At 34.6% G+C, this 14604-nt stretch overlaps 1 protein-coding gene across 3 annotated transcripts; it reads right to left on the reverse strand.

Moving 5' to 3' along the window:
• Nucleotides 1–994: 994 nt before the first annotated feature.
• LOC140989617 (alpha-glucan water dikinase, chloroplastic-like) lies at nt 995–12169 on the reverse strand. 3 transcript variants are annotated; one of them, XM_073458903.1, is made up of 35 exons: nt 12051–12169; nt 11819–11931; nt 11261–11542; nt 10886–10930; nt 10634–10743; nt 10447–10525; nt 10237–10328; nt 9995–10148; nt 9172–9396; nt 8665–9003; nt 8482–8589; nt 8264–8362; nt 8024–8164; nt 7824–7912; nt 7269–7403; nt 6904–7066; nt 6696–6785; nt 6398–6583; nt 6014–6076; nt 5875–5937; nt 5723–5782; nt 5451–5603; nt 5248–5331; nt 4982–5158; nt 4789–4895; nt 4366–4579; nt 4170–4273; nt 3858–3990; nt 3599–3724; nt 2876–2986; nt 2464–2562; nt 2178–2351; nt 1814–1906; nt 1445–1560; nt 995–1348 (listed from the first exon to the last, which is right to left on the reverse strand). In XM_073458903.1, exons 3-35 carry the CDS (start codon nt 11528–11530, stop codon nt 1144–1146), a joined length of 4407 nt encoding a protein of 1468 aa, XP_073315004.1. In that variant the 5' UTR covers nt 11531–11542; nt 11819–11931; nt 12051–12169; the 3' UTR covers nt 995–1143. The 3 variants fall into 3 exon arrangements, with proteins under 3 accessions (XP_073315004.1, XP_073315005.1, XP_073315006.1); XM_073458904.1 differs by having other exon boundaries at nt 11819–11917; nt 12051–12160; XM_073458905.1 differs by lacking the exons at nt 10237–10328; nt 10447–10525.
• Between the last annotated feature and the right edge of the window lie 2435 nt (nt 12170–14604).

Raw genomic sequence — 14604 nt, forward strand, 5'->3', positions numbered from 1 at the left:
ATGAAAGTATAGAAGTAATGGCAACTCAATTATCTAAATTTTCAAATCATAATATTTAAAAAAGATCAAGACCAAACTTGTTTACTTTATTAAAAAATTCTTTTTAGTTTTTGGTTGAAAGTATATAAATATATAGAATTCATATTAAATTACTTTCTCACAGATTATTTAAACTAATGTAACTAATAAGTCATCTACATATATATTTTGAAGACATCTCTTTTTATAATTTTTTGTTATAAATTATGAAATCAAAATATTTTTTAAATAACGCATTTAGTCCGATATGATTCGGGTCATAGTTGGTATTTTTTTCTACCCAACATGCCGGATACCCGATTATAACTACCGAACCGGACAAAACCCAACGCGCATCCACCACTATGCGCGCCTAATAAAATTTATTTGTGTCTTCAATGCTTCATAACGATCTTACAATTTAATAATTTTGTCCAATTTAGTTTGGACGTTTCTCTGTTCTTTAATTCCAAGCAGCTCATGTGGTAAAAAAATAAATCTTTTCGTAAGAGACCACTCCTTCAAGTTCAAATTTTCTTTTTAAAACGATTTTTAGCATGATATCAACGCCAAAAGTTACAAGTTCAAAGCATATCATGTGCAAAGTCACTTATATTTATTTCATCGAGTTGGTATTCTGTATCATTTATTGTCTGATACCAACTAAAATTTATATATTTGACTAGGATATCGTCCCACTTATACATTTCTTGTCTCCGATATTTGCATGTTGGAACGTGTTAAAGTAAGAATATAATCGTTAGCCATTTTTCATTAGTTCAAACTTTTTGAAAAAAACAACCGGCGCCTATTTTTTTCAGTCATCAAGACTTTTTTTCCTACACAAATATGTGCAAATGTATAAACTACAAATTTGAACACGCTTCAATGAGTACTTCATCAAGAAATATATTAGTTATCCTCCATGCCTGTGTAATGCTGCAAGTAATTGAGAGTTATTTTGGGATTCTAAAGCTTATGCCAAATGCAATGTTCTTTATTACTGGTACATGATGACTGAGTTCCATAAAACTAAGCTATGTTTAGAGTGTATATAATTCAAGTCCTGCAGTATATCGATCCATGGACAAATTCTTCATATATATGATGTTTGACCATGCCTGATCACATCTGAGGTCTCGTTTGGACAACATAGATCTTACCATCCTTAAAGACACCTTCAACATCTTGTGCCGATCCATAAATATCCTCAATAGCACTTCCTGCTTGGGCTATGGTGCTGAGGATTGAACACCGGAAGTTATTGTCGACAATCAATGGGTCAGATGAGTAATCAAGCACTACTTCCTCCTCTTCATCCATTGGCACGCTGTAAGAAACGATAAAAAAACATGTATAAAGGTGAATCACAATTTAAAAAAAAAAACATAAGCTCATCAATTCTATAAATTCTGTTAAGTGCTACCTATCATAGAGCCCAGCACCAGCATAACCTTCTAGATCTTCACCATTTGAATCTGACCTGAATATCATAGACCGCTTTATATAAAGGCCAACAGGTTTGCTGGGGTAACCCAAAATCTGAAAAGGTTCAAAGGATGTATATGTACAGAGTTAGGCTCCGTGTACTGAACACAAATCACACACATCATCTTTTCATGAAGCCTCTTGCCGGTAATTTCTCAAGCACTAAAACAACAATTTCACCGATTCCATTTTTAAAAAATGGATGGCCTAATAAAAAAGGCGGATCACAATTTCACTATCAAGATAGTTCATAATCTAAATGGGATAATATTCAGAAGTGGCTTCGAGTCCGAGATAATTGATTTACCTGAGGAGAATTGAGATCATTTTTCTTGCAAACAAAGCTCAAAGCACGGCCTGGATACGCTCCCACCAGTGTCTCTCCAAGCCCCTTAACCACCTATTAGATGAGATGTATAAATTACTCAGGACATGCATATATAAAAGCATCGAGAGACACTGCTCATCCAAGGTTACAAGCCTTTGGTAAAGATTCAGTGGGAGTTCAAGTTGTAGCCATAGAATATTTAACAAGGCATGTCTTTCTCTTTAGAATCTGTATATAAAAGGTACAAAGATATGTCCAAGTCACTTATAAATCAACACTTCCCTCTTATTTGCCATATAATTGACACCAAACATTTAAAGTGAGAGGACATAATCTGGGGTACCTCACAATATATTTCAGATGAATCCCCAGAAGAAGGATTAGTAGTGTGGATAACAAATGCGTAATCAGCATTTATTATTTCTTGGACAAGGACCGCCATGCAAAGATAGTCATGATCAAGTTTCACTTTTCTTGTGCTGAAGTATGCCCTATCGTTCCATTTAGAAGCCCATACCTAAAAACACATATAATGATGAAGTATAAGGCCATACTAAAATAATCAGCAGAATGTAGAGGAAACCAGAAGAAATTCACCGTAAAAAGAGTAAGGTATTGTAAATGCTCACCTTCTTTATGGCCATCCATGCTTGTTCCCATCTTTGTGAACCTTCATCCCCAGGCCAAGGCATATCCGACTGTTGCATCACATCTTTAAGCTCTTTGACCTGGAACAAGATTATGCAAGTAATATTCACCTGACATTTGGATGTGGAATCAATTTTTTCAACAAGAATGGGGTCAATTCCCGATAACTTGGTCATCTTCTCCAAAAAAATAATCATATACATTCAATCACCAAAACTTAGGTTCAGAATCTAGCCTTTGAGATCAAATTCATAGTTAGAAGCAATTGATTTGAAAGGAAAGGAAATGCTCTCAAACTAAAACTGGAATAGATGTGCCTGCAGGTATCTCTTTCTGACAAATATTTGAAGTTCGTTTATCATCAAACCAAGTGGTGGTCCAAGAAGAACATACCAACTGAGGTGGAGCTGAAAGTTCAAGAACCGTGTCTCTAATTTCACCGAGAGCGCTGAAATCCCCTCCATCTAATTTAGTTTTTAGAACTTGCAGCTTAGTAGCCACTACCTGCAAAACATGACAACTTCACAATTCTGCCAGATTGATTCATTTTATTACTGAGTTGACACATATTTCAGAAATGTGCAAACAAGTACATCCAAAGAAACCACCTAATACAAGAAAATTGATCACACAGAGAACAAACTTCGTGTCAGTTAAACTTGGAGGTGACCCAGTGTCAGCCAAGGCACATGGCATTGTTTATATAACTGACAAAGTAACATTTTTCTCCAATTTATTGCAATGTCTAATATGTAAAGCATCTAGAACAGGAATAATGACAACTACTTAACAAGAAACAGAAGAAAGCAACAATTTATTAACAAGTAGATGCCAACCAAGGATATTCCTTCAACCTCAGTTTGCTCCAAACTGCGATAATACCTTTTTCGTAAAAATCTAAAATTCTCATTCTTAAAGTTAGAGGCTCTTACAGAAATGATAGAACTTTCCTAGGTGAAATAAAAATTCTATTCTAGCAGTAAGATAAAGGAATGAGAAGAAAATGCATGGAATTTAAGATACATGTGTCATTCCAAATAAATCATGCAAAATTTTTACTTTATTTGGCGAAAACAAACAAAAGGATAGGAGTAAACATGGGATGCACGAAATGACCTCGTTCAAATCATCTGAAAGGACTGTTTCAAAGACACCAAATGGCAAGGCAACAGAAGTTGGAACATTGATCCAACTCGGCACTTTCACTTTAAGATGAGCAATATTGCGTGATTTAGCTCCAACCTGTACAGATACAATTTTGCAATGCTTAACACAAGACAACTGAATCTTCAATAACATTTGTAGTTCATATTTCATTCTGCTACATACTAAGCATAAGAATGAAATAATATTCTCAACAGTACTATGGGCTGACCATATCACTGGTAAATTCCTCAGAACGTATTGCATATCTTCCAGCAAATTGCTTTCTAACCAAAGCCACAGGTGGTGCAGAAGAAACAATTTTGGAGTCAACTGAACTTTCTAGATCATCCTCTTGCATCTCGCTGCAGTTAATGTAAAAGGGAAACATTCATCTCCGCATAAATGGTAAAGTTTGTCAGCTTTAAAGTTTAGATTTGACCAAGAGTACAAAACCCGAATAAAGAAAAAAATGAAACAAATATAATTTTTATCTGGAATACAAAAGCAAGTCAGCAGCTAATTAATTTCCACCACAAAATACCTGTATACTACATCTGCAGATGAAGGTTTTAAGAGTAATAACTTTCCTTCATTTGCCTGGATATCGGCCAATATCTTGGAATCAAAGCATGTGGCGAAACAAACCTACACAAGGAGAGAACTCAAACAGCATGTCACCGGGACTTTTGATTGTCAGCAATCACACTTTTGAAACCCAGAAGCTAACAAAATACTACCTTACTGTTCCGTGCTCGAACAGAAACATGGGATAGAACATCAGGCATATCTGGGGTCAGTACTGCCACAGCACCATCAGGAATTTCTTCTTCCCCTCTAACAGATTTGGCCACCAAAATTGTTGGTTTTGAGAAAGATTTGTTCTGGACGGACAGCAACTCATCAACCACAACAACATATCCAATAGCTTCAATGGGGCTAATGACCTGCCAGCTGTTTCAGAACATAAAACTCATATCATCAGGAAAATCCTAATGTAAGGATTCATGTGCGCTAAATAAATGCCTGAACTGAGCAAATAAAATGGGATTCTGGTAATAAAATTTGTGAGGTTTTCATCTAAAAAGAATGTGGTTTAGATTGATGCATCAAACAAAGATAAAAGCTATTTAGATTGAAAAAACAGAACATAACATATCGACCTTCCTAGATGGGCGGTTTGTCGGAGAATCGGATCGAGTCTATTAAGAAGCGAGGACAATGAAGCAGCTGACCCACCCCGAATAATTTCTTCAGTAAAAATATTGACCTACATGAAGCAATTATAGATATTTACTCTATAAGCCACCGCAGACGGTGAAAAAAGGACCCTGTTTAATATCTATGATCACATACTACTCCCTGATCCACGCCAAGCAGTGCACCCAGATACTGGGCAGATGGTTGCAGTAGTTGATGTAATGACTCGGCCTTGCCTGCAAGTGCAAGTCTTGTTCTGTCAAGGACTGATTTGGCAAACATTGCCCAGTGATCTTCGCTGGACTTCAACATGGTCAAAGACAGATTCCATCCCTTGCCAAAAGAAAATGAATAATGAAATATTGGAGGTTAAAACAAAAAAGCAGCAGTGATGTATATGTTTTGTTCAAACTCAACCTCACCTTCAAGCAGTAAATAAGGTCCTCATTATTGTCCACTGAAAGCGCAAGGTTTTCAATGACAAGAGAGATGAAGTACATGATTTTCTGTGGATGAATATAATCCAAAATGAAGGGACACGAGCATGAAAAATCATTTAAAGAGTGAAAGATTTAACAAAATATAAAGTTACATAGATAAATGTAATCAATTTGGCAAAACACACCTCAGGACTTGCATTGCTCAGTTCTTCATATCCACGTTCTACAGCTGTCCTAACTGTAGAATCAAGGGCAATATCCAGGAATATAAGATCCCTAAGCCGTTCGTTGGATTGGGAAAGCATCGGTCTAAGCTCCTCCCGAGCCTCTAGCAATCCCTGAATGTAGTAATATTCCCCATATCCAGGAGAACAAAAAATATAACAGTGCTTTGATGGTTCACTGAATTAGCGGTTTGGGGAAAGGAAAGTCGAAACCACCAACAAAATTGATGTACCTCAAGAAGGGCTTCAACATTTTTCTCTTCAATATTTACCAGAATAAATTGAAGAAGTTCCTATATCAATAACAACAATACAAAAAGCTTTTATTTATTATTGAATAAGCCAATTATTGAATCATTATTTAAATGTTTTTGTTTAATATCACCTGAAATCCGGATGGCAGACCGGGTACTGGATTTATCTGCACTCCAACCATGAATCCTTGTCCCTGATATGAGTTAGTAACACACGTACATTAAAAGTAAAGAAAATTAGTAACAATTAAGTCACGTTGAATGCATTACCTCAGTTTTGTATCCCATACAATTTGCTATAGCAACCTCTAGATCTGCCCCTGAGTGAACTGCCTGCACTCGTGTACACGTTAGATTAAAATTTGGAGAAAGGCCCAATAATAAAGGGAAGAATGCTTCACAGAAACAATCTCCTTCAGGCCAAGATTAGAAAAACAGAAAAAGTCTCCTTAAATTTTGAACTTTTCTCGGACATTAATTCTCTCACAAAATTTAAAGTAACAGTTTCGAGCAGCTAGAGTAAATATTATATTTATGTACTCTGCTAAATGCATTAAGTTTTAGAAATTTAGCTGCATACATCATGCAGATTGGAATCAATCACCATGTTCCAGCAACTTAATATATCATTTCAACCATTGATCATACTCTGACCTTCAGAGTTCTCATGTAATTTTGAAGATCACGCAACAGTCCATCCTTCTGATCTCTTCTAAAATTTGGTTCACTGTGGATCGCACGGTCATAACCAAGAAGGCGCTCTTTTGTTATGCCATTATCATTTAAGGTCTTCCAGTAAATACTAATGTCAAAGTCACTCTTAATATAGTCAATCAATGCCTGTGATGCACAAATATCATTAGTATGATACAAAAGAAATCACATATATGGTATAAATTCTACCAAAGATATTGTTATATGTGATGAGAAACTAGATTGACTTTCTAGATACCTGACAAATTACAACATCATCTGGACTGGTGTTATTGTGTAACTTTTGATGCCATTCCTCCATCATCCCACCCTTGCAGTCATTGTTTCTCTGCGGTTCAATTTTAAACCATGAAACATCATCAAAATCCAAAAATTACGAATTTTAAAAAAATAAAAAAATAACGAAGAAAAATGATGGAGCAAAACAGAACACTACTGAAGAAGACCTGAATGACTAAAATTTCATCCCTTATACGTTGCCCAACATCACCTTCACCTCCACGACCAACAGTAGACATAATCATACGTGTAATTTCACGATAGTGTGGATAACTTCCGTAGACTTTCTGTAGCAAATCCGTAAGCCTGTCCTGAGCTTTGCTTATTTCACTGCCCACCAAAAGATTCATGAGAACGAACAAATTTTAAATACTACACAAAAAAATTCTTTTTTCATAACGTAAAAAAACAGTAAACTATTAGAACAGATGTGTGAGGAAATTCTCGGGGCATACAATTAGCTCTATTCAAATTTCCAGACGTCCAAAATACATCTATAAAATCATGCAAAGAGAATTCGTAGAAATCTTACCGTGGTTTTACATTGTAATTTTTGTTCCATACGAGTTGTCTAGTAGTCATGAATCTCATCCACACGAGAATCGCAGCAAGACCGAGTTCACCAGCATTTGTCGCTTCTTCCATCAAGTCTGCAGCAATATTGAATCTGCAGGAAAGTTTATTGCATGCCCTCTTAATATAACACAACAACCATCAGCTTCTAAGAAATTAAAATGTGTTACTATCTAACAGCATTTCAGATGGATTAGGAGACAAACAGAAAACATGTACGTTACAAAGAATTTTCCCTCAAGTTAAAAAGTCAATTTCCAGTATTCAGAAGGGGATGCACAAGTCTAAATCAGAACTATGCTAAGAAGCGAATCAGAAGATTGAAAAAAACTAAAATAACAATAATCTGAGGAAGGAAATTGGAAACAGCAGGCAAGTGCATCACCAGTCGAAGCTGAAGGTGCAAGAAAAACTTATTTTCTTTGGAAATAGTTACGTCCCTATAGATTTAAAAAATCGAGAAGCAAATAATTAGAGGAAATAAGGGGCGCCTCAGTCAGTAGAGATTGCTCACCGATGCATAAAGGACTTCTGTGCTTCACTCTCTAATTCTGCTATTTTACCTAACAGAGCTTTTGATGTCCCTCTGCCATCCCCAGCATCCTTTCATGAGCAGAATATTTAGAATAGGTTGGCAATACCATAAATGTAAAGCAACATATGAGACTACATGATAGTTTGTGAAGACAGAATCACCAGAATTCAAATAACAACCTTTTGAACCTTCCGAGATTCAGCTCTAAAGTCGATGTAAAAGTCTGACCCACTGTTATTTATCCATTTCCCATCAGAAAAAAGAACAAATGGCATTCCCACATATTTTTCATCATCAATTGTGATTTCTAATGATTGAACCTGTGAGTCAAATAGATAATGAAATGAATCTCACATAGCTCATTGATTTGAAATTAATCTTAAAAGCTACTCATTCAAACGAACTTTTCTTTGACAAACCTTGTAAGGTTGATTATCAACAGAATTGGTTGAAAATTTTGTTTCAGCAGCCTTAGTCAAAGAAACTGAATCAGCCGGCAGAACACTTAGAGGAGGAGCCTGAATAATTTCCAACTGTCTTTATCAGTTCTTGGCAACAATTCACCAAGCTTAAAACAGGTTCACTTTCTAAATTAACACGAAAGATTCAAAATCTACGAAAAATCTTTTACACATACTGCCCATTGTCCAGGTCTTTCAGATAAAGCCCAATGAAGAACAACAGATTCCGGAAGATCCGTTGCTAGATAAACTTTCGTCTTGCCAGAGGGCTTTGCTACAAGCACCTTTTGAAAAAGAAAATATCAAAAAAACTTGACATAATTCTTAACTCGAAAAATGATATTATGTTGCTTATTCACCAGAAGTTCCCTATCAGCAATCTTATAAATTGTTTTGCACAAAACAGGGTCAGCAATGTGATTCTCTTTTTCCTTCACAAACTGTTGAACTTCAGAGAGCACGTTTGTTTCTGAGGAGACCTTTAGTTCTTTTGGCTCGGAGGAAAACTTAGTCAAAAGCAGCATTACATCCCTTTTCTTGCGTTGAATTCGTTCCACCATGAAAAATTTCTTTTTTGCCAGTTGCTTCGCAACTTGAGTTTTTATCTCTCCTTTGACTATTTTCTTTTGTATGTCCTCAAGGGAAGATCCCTTGTCTAGCTCAACCTGCAACTCTTTTCTTGCTTCTTCAAATTCTTTCTGTTGAATATACAACACTAGATTAAAAGAAAGACTTGAAACAAGCACTGAGAACAATCCATGTGCAACCCCACTGTATTTAGCAGAACAAAAAACATATTGGACGCAAACAAACTATTTGTCATTCAGTATCAAATTTATATAGCATCTGAGAGATTTGAAATTTACTAGTTGCTGTTCTGGAGAATAGTTTGGCTTGCCTGCTTTTTCCCATCTTACATACGCTTGTATTTGAACAAGATCATCTAGAATATTGCTCTTTGTTCCTGAAACAAGTTTCTCCTTGCTCTCTCTTATATCATTTTTGCTCGTTAACTTTGTTCGAAGGTCCTGAATTGAAGAACCCCTGGCTATTTCTTCAAACAGCTCCAATCGAGCAGCCTCATATTCCTCCTGTTTTTGTGGATTTTATCAAATGCATAATCAACAGTAGAAGCAATATCCTACAGCAAACTAAATATTCCAGACCATAAATAAATTAGCAAAATTGTTGCCACGAACAATAAAAAACTATCGAAGTTCACAGAATTTTACAAATTCTAGTGAGCACATTTCCATGTATCTGAAGCTACAAACTACAAGTTTCGCATTTGTTTCTCTGAAGCTACAAATTCTCTGTGAGCACATTTCCAGAAGATTGTTTCTCTGAAGCTACAAATTCTAGAGAAAATTCATTTGTTTTTTAAAATTGGAACCCCAGCAAAATATTTTATGGTCTGTGATGATGATATCAAACATATTTACCAGTTTCACATTGTACAATTTCACGCTCAATTTCTCAAATTTACACACTGAAAGTCACAGACCAAAAAAATCCATGAAGTATCTGTTTTATGTTTCACAAGAAAAAGAACGAACTAAACTTTAAGCAATGAAAAATAGGAGCTTGAATTCAAATTTCTCCAGAAATCCCAAAAATTAAAAGGGGCGTCAGAACAGAAAAGCATCACGCTTGTTCTTGCACCAAAACTAGAGGGTAAGCACAGCATACCTTCTCTTGTTCTGGGGTATATATTTGTTTTCCATTCCTTTCCCACCTCACATATGCCTGAATTTGCACAAGATCCTCGGGGACTGAAACACTTTTTGTCCTTGATTCTCTATCTGGTAATTGAACACGAATATTTCCGCCATTGTTCTTGTACCTAGAAACATGATTGGTGCAAAGGGCTGGTATTAACTTAATGGTTCAATGCATGGACTCGAAAGTTCTTGGACATAAAGTTGTTTTACCATTTATTTTGGGATTCATCAAAAATAATAAACTCCAGAGCTTGTATTGAAGGATCATCTACCTCTAGTTTCAGGACTGCACTTGATCCGAACTAAGAAAAAATCACCATATCGAATCATTTTATCTAAAAGATCAGTCATAAAACAATTCTTACTGTGGTCTAAGAACACATTTAATTAGTTTCACTCAAGCTGCAATCTGAAACATACTTTCACAAAAGGACTCCTAAGTGCTTCGTTCTGATACACCATAGTTCCAACTGGACGACGTTGAGGCAATATCCAATTTCTGGATAAAACAAAAAAAAATGAAAATTTTCAGGTGGTACTAGTTTGCAAATCTAGTGATGCTCGAAGATATTAGTTGATTAAGATTTCTTAGTCCAGTTATACATACTTGTTTTGGGGATTTACAGCTCCCCAATGTAGAAGAAGGCTGTCTCCACTGTTTGTTACTTGAATATTGACCACTGCCACTGATCCTGATGTTGGGCTACTTACTTCAACCTGTTTTTTTATTCAATATTACACAGTTAAAAACAGACATGATATGATCCATCATCCCAGGAGTATACTAAGAACATGGGTTGAAGGATGAATGATGATTAATCCGTAATCGACATTCTCAGGATAAATCTTACTGTGATACCTGTAATTCAACATTTCCGTCCAGGTTGAATTTCTCGACAAGCATCTGGAAGCAAAACAAATAAAATCATATGAATGTCCAATTAATCATCTTTGCCGCATTCACCATTGAAACCCACCAGTCATTTTAACATGGTTTTTTGGCTGATACTTTGATAATTATTCTCAGCCTTACAATTTGAATCTTTTCTTCCAATGGTGACAAAACCACGGACCATAAAATCTGATAAATCGTGATCATGAGGATCATTGACTAATATTAGCAAGCATTAGACAAAGGCTCTCTCTCACCATGTTTTGTGAATCTATTTGATTTAGACTTAGCTTGATATTACTATCATCTCAAAATGGCAAACATATATTTTGGAACTCTCACCTCAGAAGATGGATCAGTGGCCAAAACAGCCTGAGACGACCTCGTAACAGCACGCTGCTTTCCCATCCGTGAAATATTTTTTTTCACAGTTAATCTTTGGCCATGGAGTTCAGTTGATAAAGGCAATTGGTGTCTTGGTGAACTTGCTTGAGGCTGGAAAAAAGAACTTCTCCAAATTGAAATCGAAGAATTGGTTTTCCTCTTATGCTGGAGTCTGGTAGGAGAAAAGTAATACTGAAGCAGCAAGTTATTCCCCACAGCACCGCTCATATTCTTTCAATCCTACAAGATTAATATGAAAAATTCACCACCTCTAAGTCATTATGTTCAACACCATTACACCAACAACATAGATCATGTTCAGAGATGTAACGTCCTTTCTCCCATTGAGTCGCATATTTCCATACGCGTACACCAAGAAATTCTCTATTTTAAAGTATCATGCACCACAGTCGCTGTCAAAAATAGCAGCACATACAGCCACAGGCATAAAGATATGACATTGCAAACTGTAATGCCAGAGCTTAGCTTATCCTCTGCAAAAAAACTTGATCTTACCGATTGCAGTACGAAATATTTTCCACTCCTTGAAGCCCACAATAAAAAATTCACGGCTTCAAGCAAATGCTTATCGAATTCATAGTAGAAACTGGCCACCTAATTCAAGAATTCTAACAAACAGTAAACATGCAGTTAAAGTTATAACTTGAACCAATCCAAAATGATCAAATCAATTCTGTAATCCCCCAAAAAAATAAGAAAGAAGGAAAATGAGTTACAAATTATGTACCTGAAACTGGAATCAACGAGGATTCAGTAACAGAAATCAATAATAATAATTTTAAAAAATACACACACTCTCTCAGAGAGTAAAAATAAGCGACAGAAGGAAGCAAGAAATGGGAAAATGGAAAAAGCAAAGCAAAGCGAATGCGTTAATATATAATCGTTAATTAGGGACACGTGGCGGGTTCTGAGCGGGACGCGACTGTGTGGGTGTGCGTAATTAGTCGCGTGATTTGGGCTTGGGAGTTGCTTTTATTTGATTTTTTGCTTAATGTTTGATTTAAAGGTGGACGGTCTCACTGTCTATATTCGCAAAATAGTTCGATTCGATTTATATTTTATTAAAAATTAAAATTTTTGAACAAAAATTAATAATATTTTTTATGAATCGAATAAAATATAAAATAGTTTCATAAAATTAATAAATAAGATGATCTAATAAAATTTATTTGAATGTGATGGACGTTGCTTTTCCCAAGGAAGAACATAAAACAAGAAATAAATAAATAATTTCCCATGTTTTTTTTATTTATATTTATCGTGAGTTGTTGGTAACACTTTTGTTTCGTAGCATAAAGTAAAGAGAAGTGGCGCAATTCTTTTTCTTAAAGTTCGGCGTTTCACATTTTGATATCAGATTTGGAAAAAAAAAAAAAAAAAAAAANTAGATAAACTAACATTAAAATCATTTCACAATATATTTGGCATATATGGTGACAAGTATTCTTTGTAAATAAAATTTTTCTTAAAAACTTGATATTTGGTTTCCAAGTTCTTTTTAAAAAAAATACTCGAAAATTAAAATTTCCAGAAATTAAGAAATCAATTTTGGAAATCTTATTGAGTAACACGATGGAGCTTGGTTAAATATTAATTCAATCGGAAACGTGATTTTTTTAAAATTAATTGCGCAAAATTCCAAAAGTCAGAGGAATTTGGTACGTTTTAAATCACAAATCATTTCAAGTATCAATTGTGATTACAAGATTTTCTTATTCTTTTCTTCAACTTTTTCATGTGTATATTCTTCAAAAACGTAAAGTGAATTAGTTTTTTAAAAATTTTTTAATAAAAAGGTAAAGTGAAAATAAATTAAATAAATTTACTTAGATTCAACAGTACATGAGCTATCAATGAATTAAACATATTGATACAATATATATTAACAGTTATATTTAATTAATTACTAGTGCTCTTTCACACGATATGTGCACGCATTAAAAAAATTTTGGTGTTAAATACGTTTTTTTCCAGTTCGAGAGATTATATTAAAATCTAAACATTAAAAATGTTTTTTTATAATAGTTTTTTTTAAGTCATGAGTAGATAAANAAAAAGTATATATGTATCCAAAGTTTGTTATTATAAGCCCCCAAAATTTTAATTTTTTTTTTGAGAGGCTTCACGTCTAAATTATAGAAAACCAAAAATTTGAAAAATCTAAAACTTTAATTTCAAAATAATATAAACAAAACAAACATAAACAAGATAATATTCGCAAGTTACGTCGACAAAATTATACATACTACTTTAGACTCAATCAGCCATTTTTCAGAAGAACAAACCTATCAATTATATTCTCAAAATCAATATCACGAGAAATTTTTCTTTCAATATACAAAATCATAACTCTGTTAAGATATATTGGTTCCATTTTGTTGGGACGTCGTGGCTTGAGAAATACAGTAAACCCCACAGATGGGAAACACTCCAATTGTTATTCTCAAAGCCGCCGAGAATGCTAATTGCTTGGGGTCTATTCTCCTGCGGAGAATTTGGAAAATATGTCTAAAACTTTTTGTTCTCGCCTACTGATTTCGACCAAAAAAAATTTGTTGGGATTAATTTATTATTGGACCATAATATACCTATATTAAAATTATAAGGTTGGTGTTGCTTTTGGTACATCCCTGACTATTAAGTCTCTCCACAGTAATANCAAAATTTTATTTTGATATACTAACTTTTATTTTCTTTTTATTTACATGAGCTATCAATTTATACATCATTAGAGTTTGATTTCAGTGATCAGAAGTCAGATTATATTGATCATTTAATCGAACAAAAAATTATAAATTAATTTAAATAGGAAGTCGAAACAGTGCACTATAATCGGAATGAATTCATGCAAACGTAAGATTGCATTATATTAATTCATTAAATGCTATTGTATTGGCGACAAACTCCATATGGTTCAAAAGAACATGGAAAATATTTTGCGATACTTCCATAGTTGAATAATTACGCAAACATAGTAACTAAACTAAACCACCAAATATATTTAATTTGAATCAAAATTAATGAGACAATCTTAATCAGATAAAATGACATTCATGGTTTCTTCTCAGCAACCATGTTTTCATATATCTCAATATTGCATGTGCTGTCCATGGATTACTTCGACTGTAGCTGCAAATCCGAGGACAGATTCGATCCAATACCGTCGACTATGGCCTTGACTAGCGTGTCTTTGAGCACATTTGTCATGGCTTCCTCCCATATTTTGGCATCTTTGGCCATGGATGTGCTGACCGCTTTGTCATTGGCGGCGTCGCAGA

The sequence above is a fragment of the Primulina huaijiensis genome, chromosome 12 (assembly GCF_012295235.1).
Source record: "Primulina huaijiensis isolate GDHJ02 chromosome 12, ASM1229523v2, whole genome shotgun sequence".
NCBI lineage: Eukaryota > Viridiplantae > Streptophyta > Magnoliopsida > Lamiales > Gesneriaceae > Primulina > Primulina huaijiensis.

Excerpts from the sequence above, each read along its gene's own strand:
- LOC140989617 (XM_073458903.1), bottom strand. The coding sequence starts at position 11,530 with ATGAGCGGTGCTGTGGGGAATAACTTGCTGCTTCAGTATTACTTTTCT. Across the intron at positions 7,404-7,823 it reads CAGAAGTCCTTTATGCATCG|ATTCAATATTGCTGCAGACT; the intron begins GTGAGCAATCTC and ends ACTTTCCTGCAG. Across the intron at positions 2,563-2,875 it reads TTTCAGCTCCACCTCAGTTG|GTCAAAGAGCTTAAAGATGT; the intron begins GTATGTTCTTCT and ends ATCTTGTTCCAG.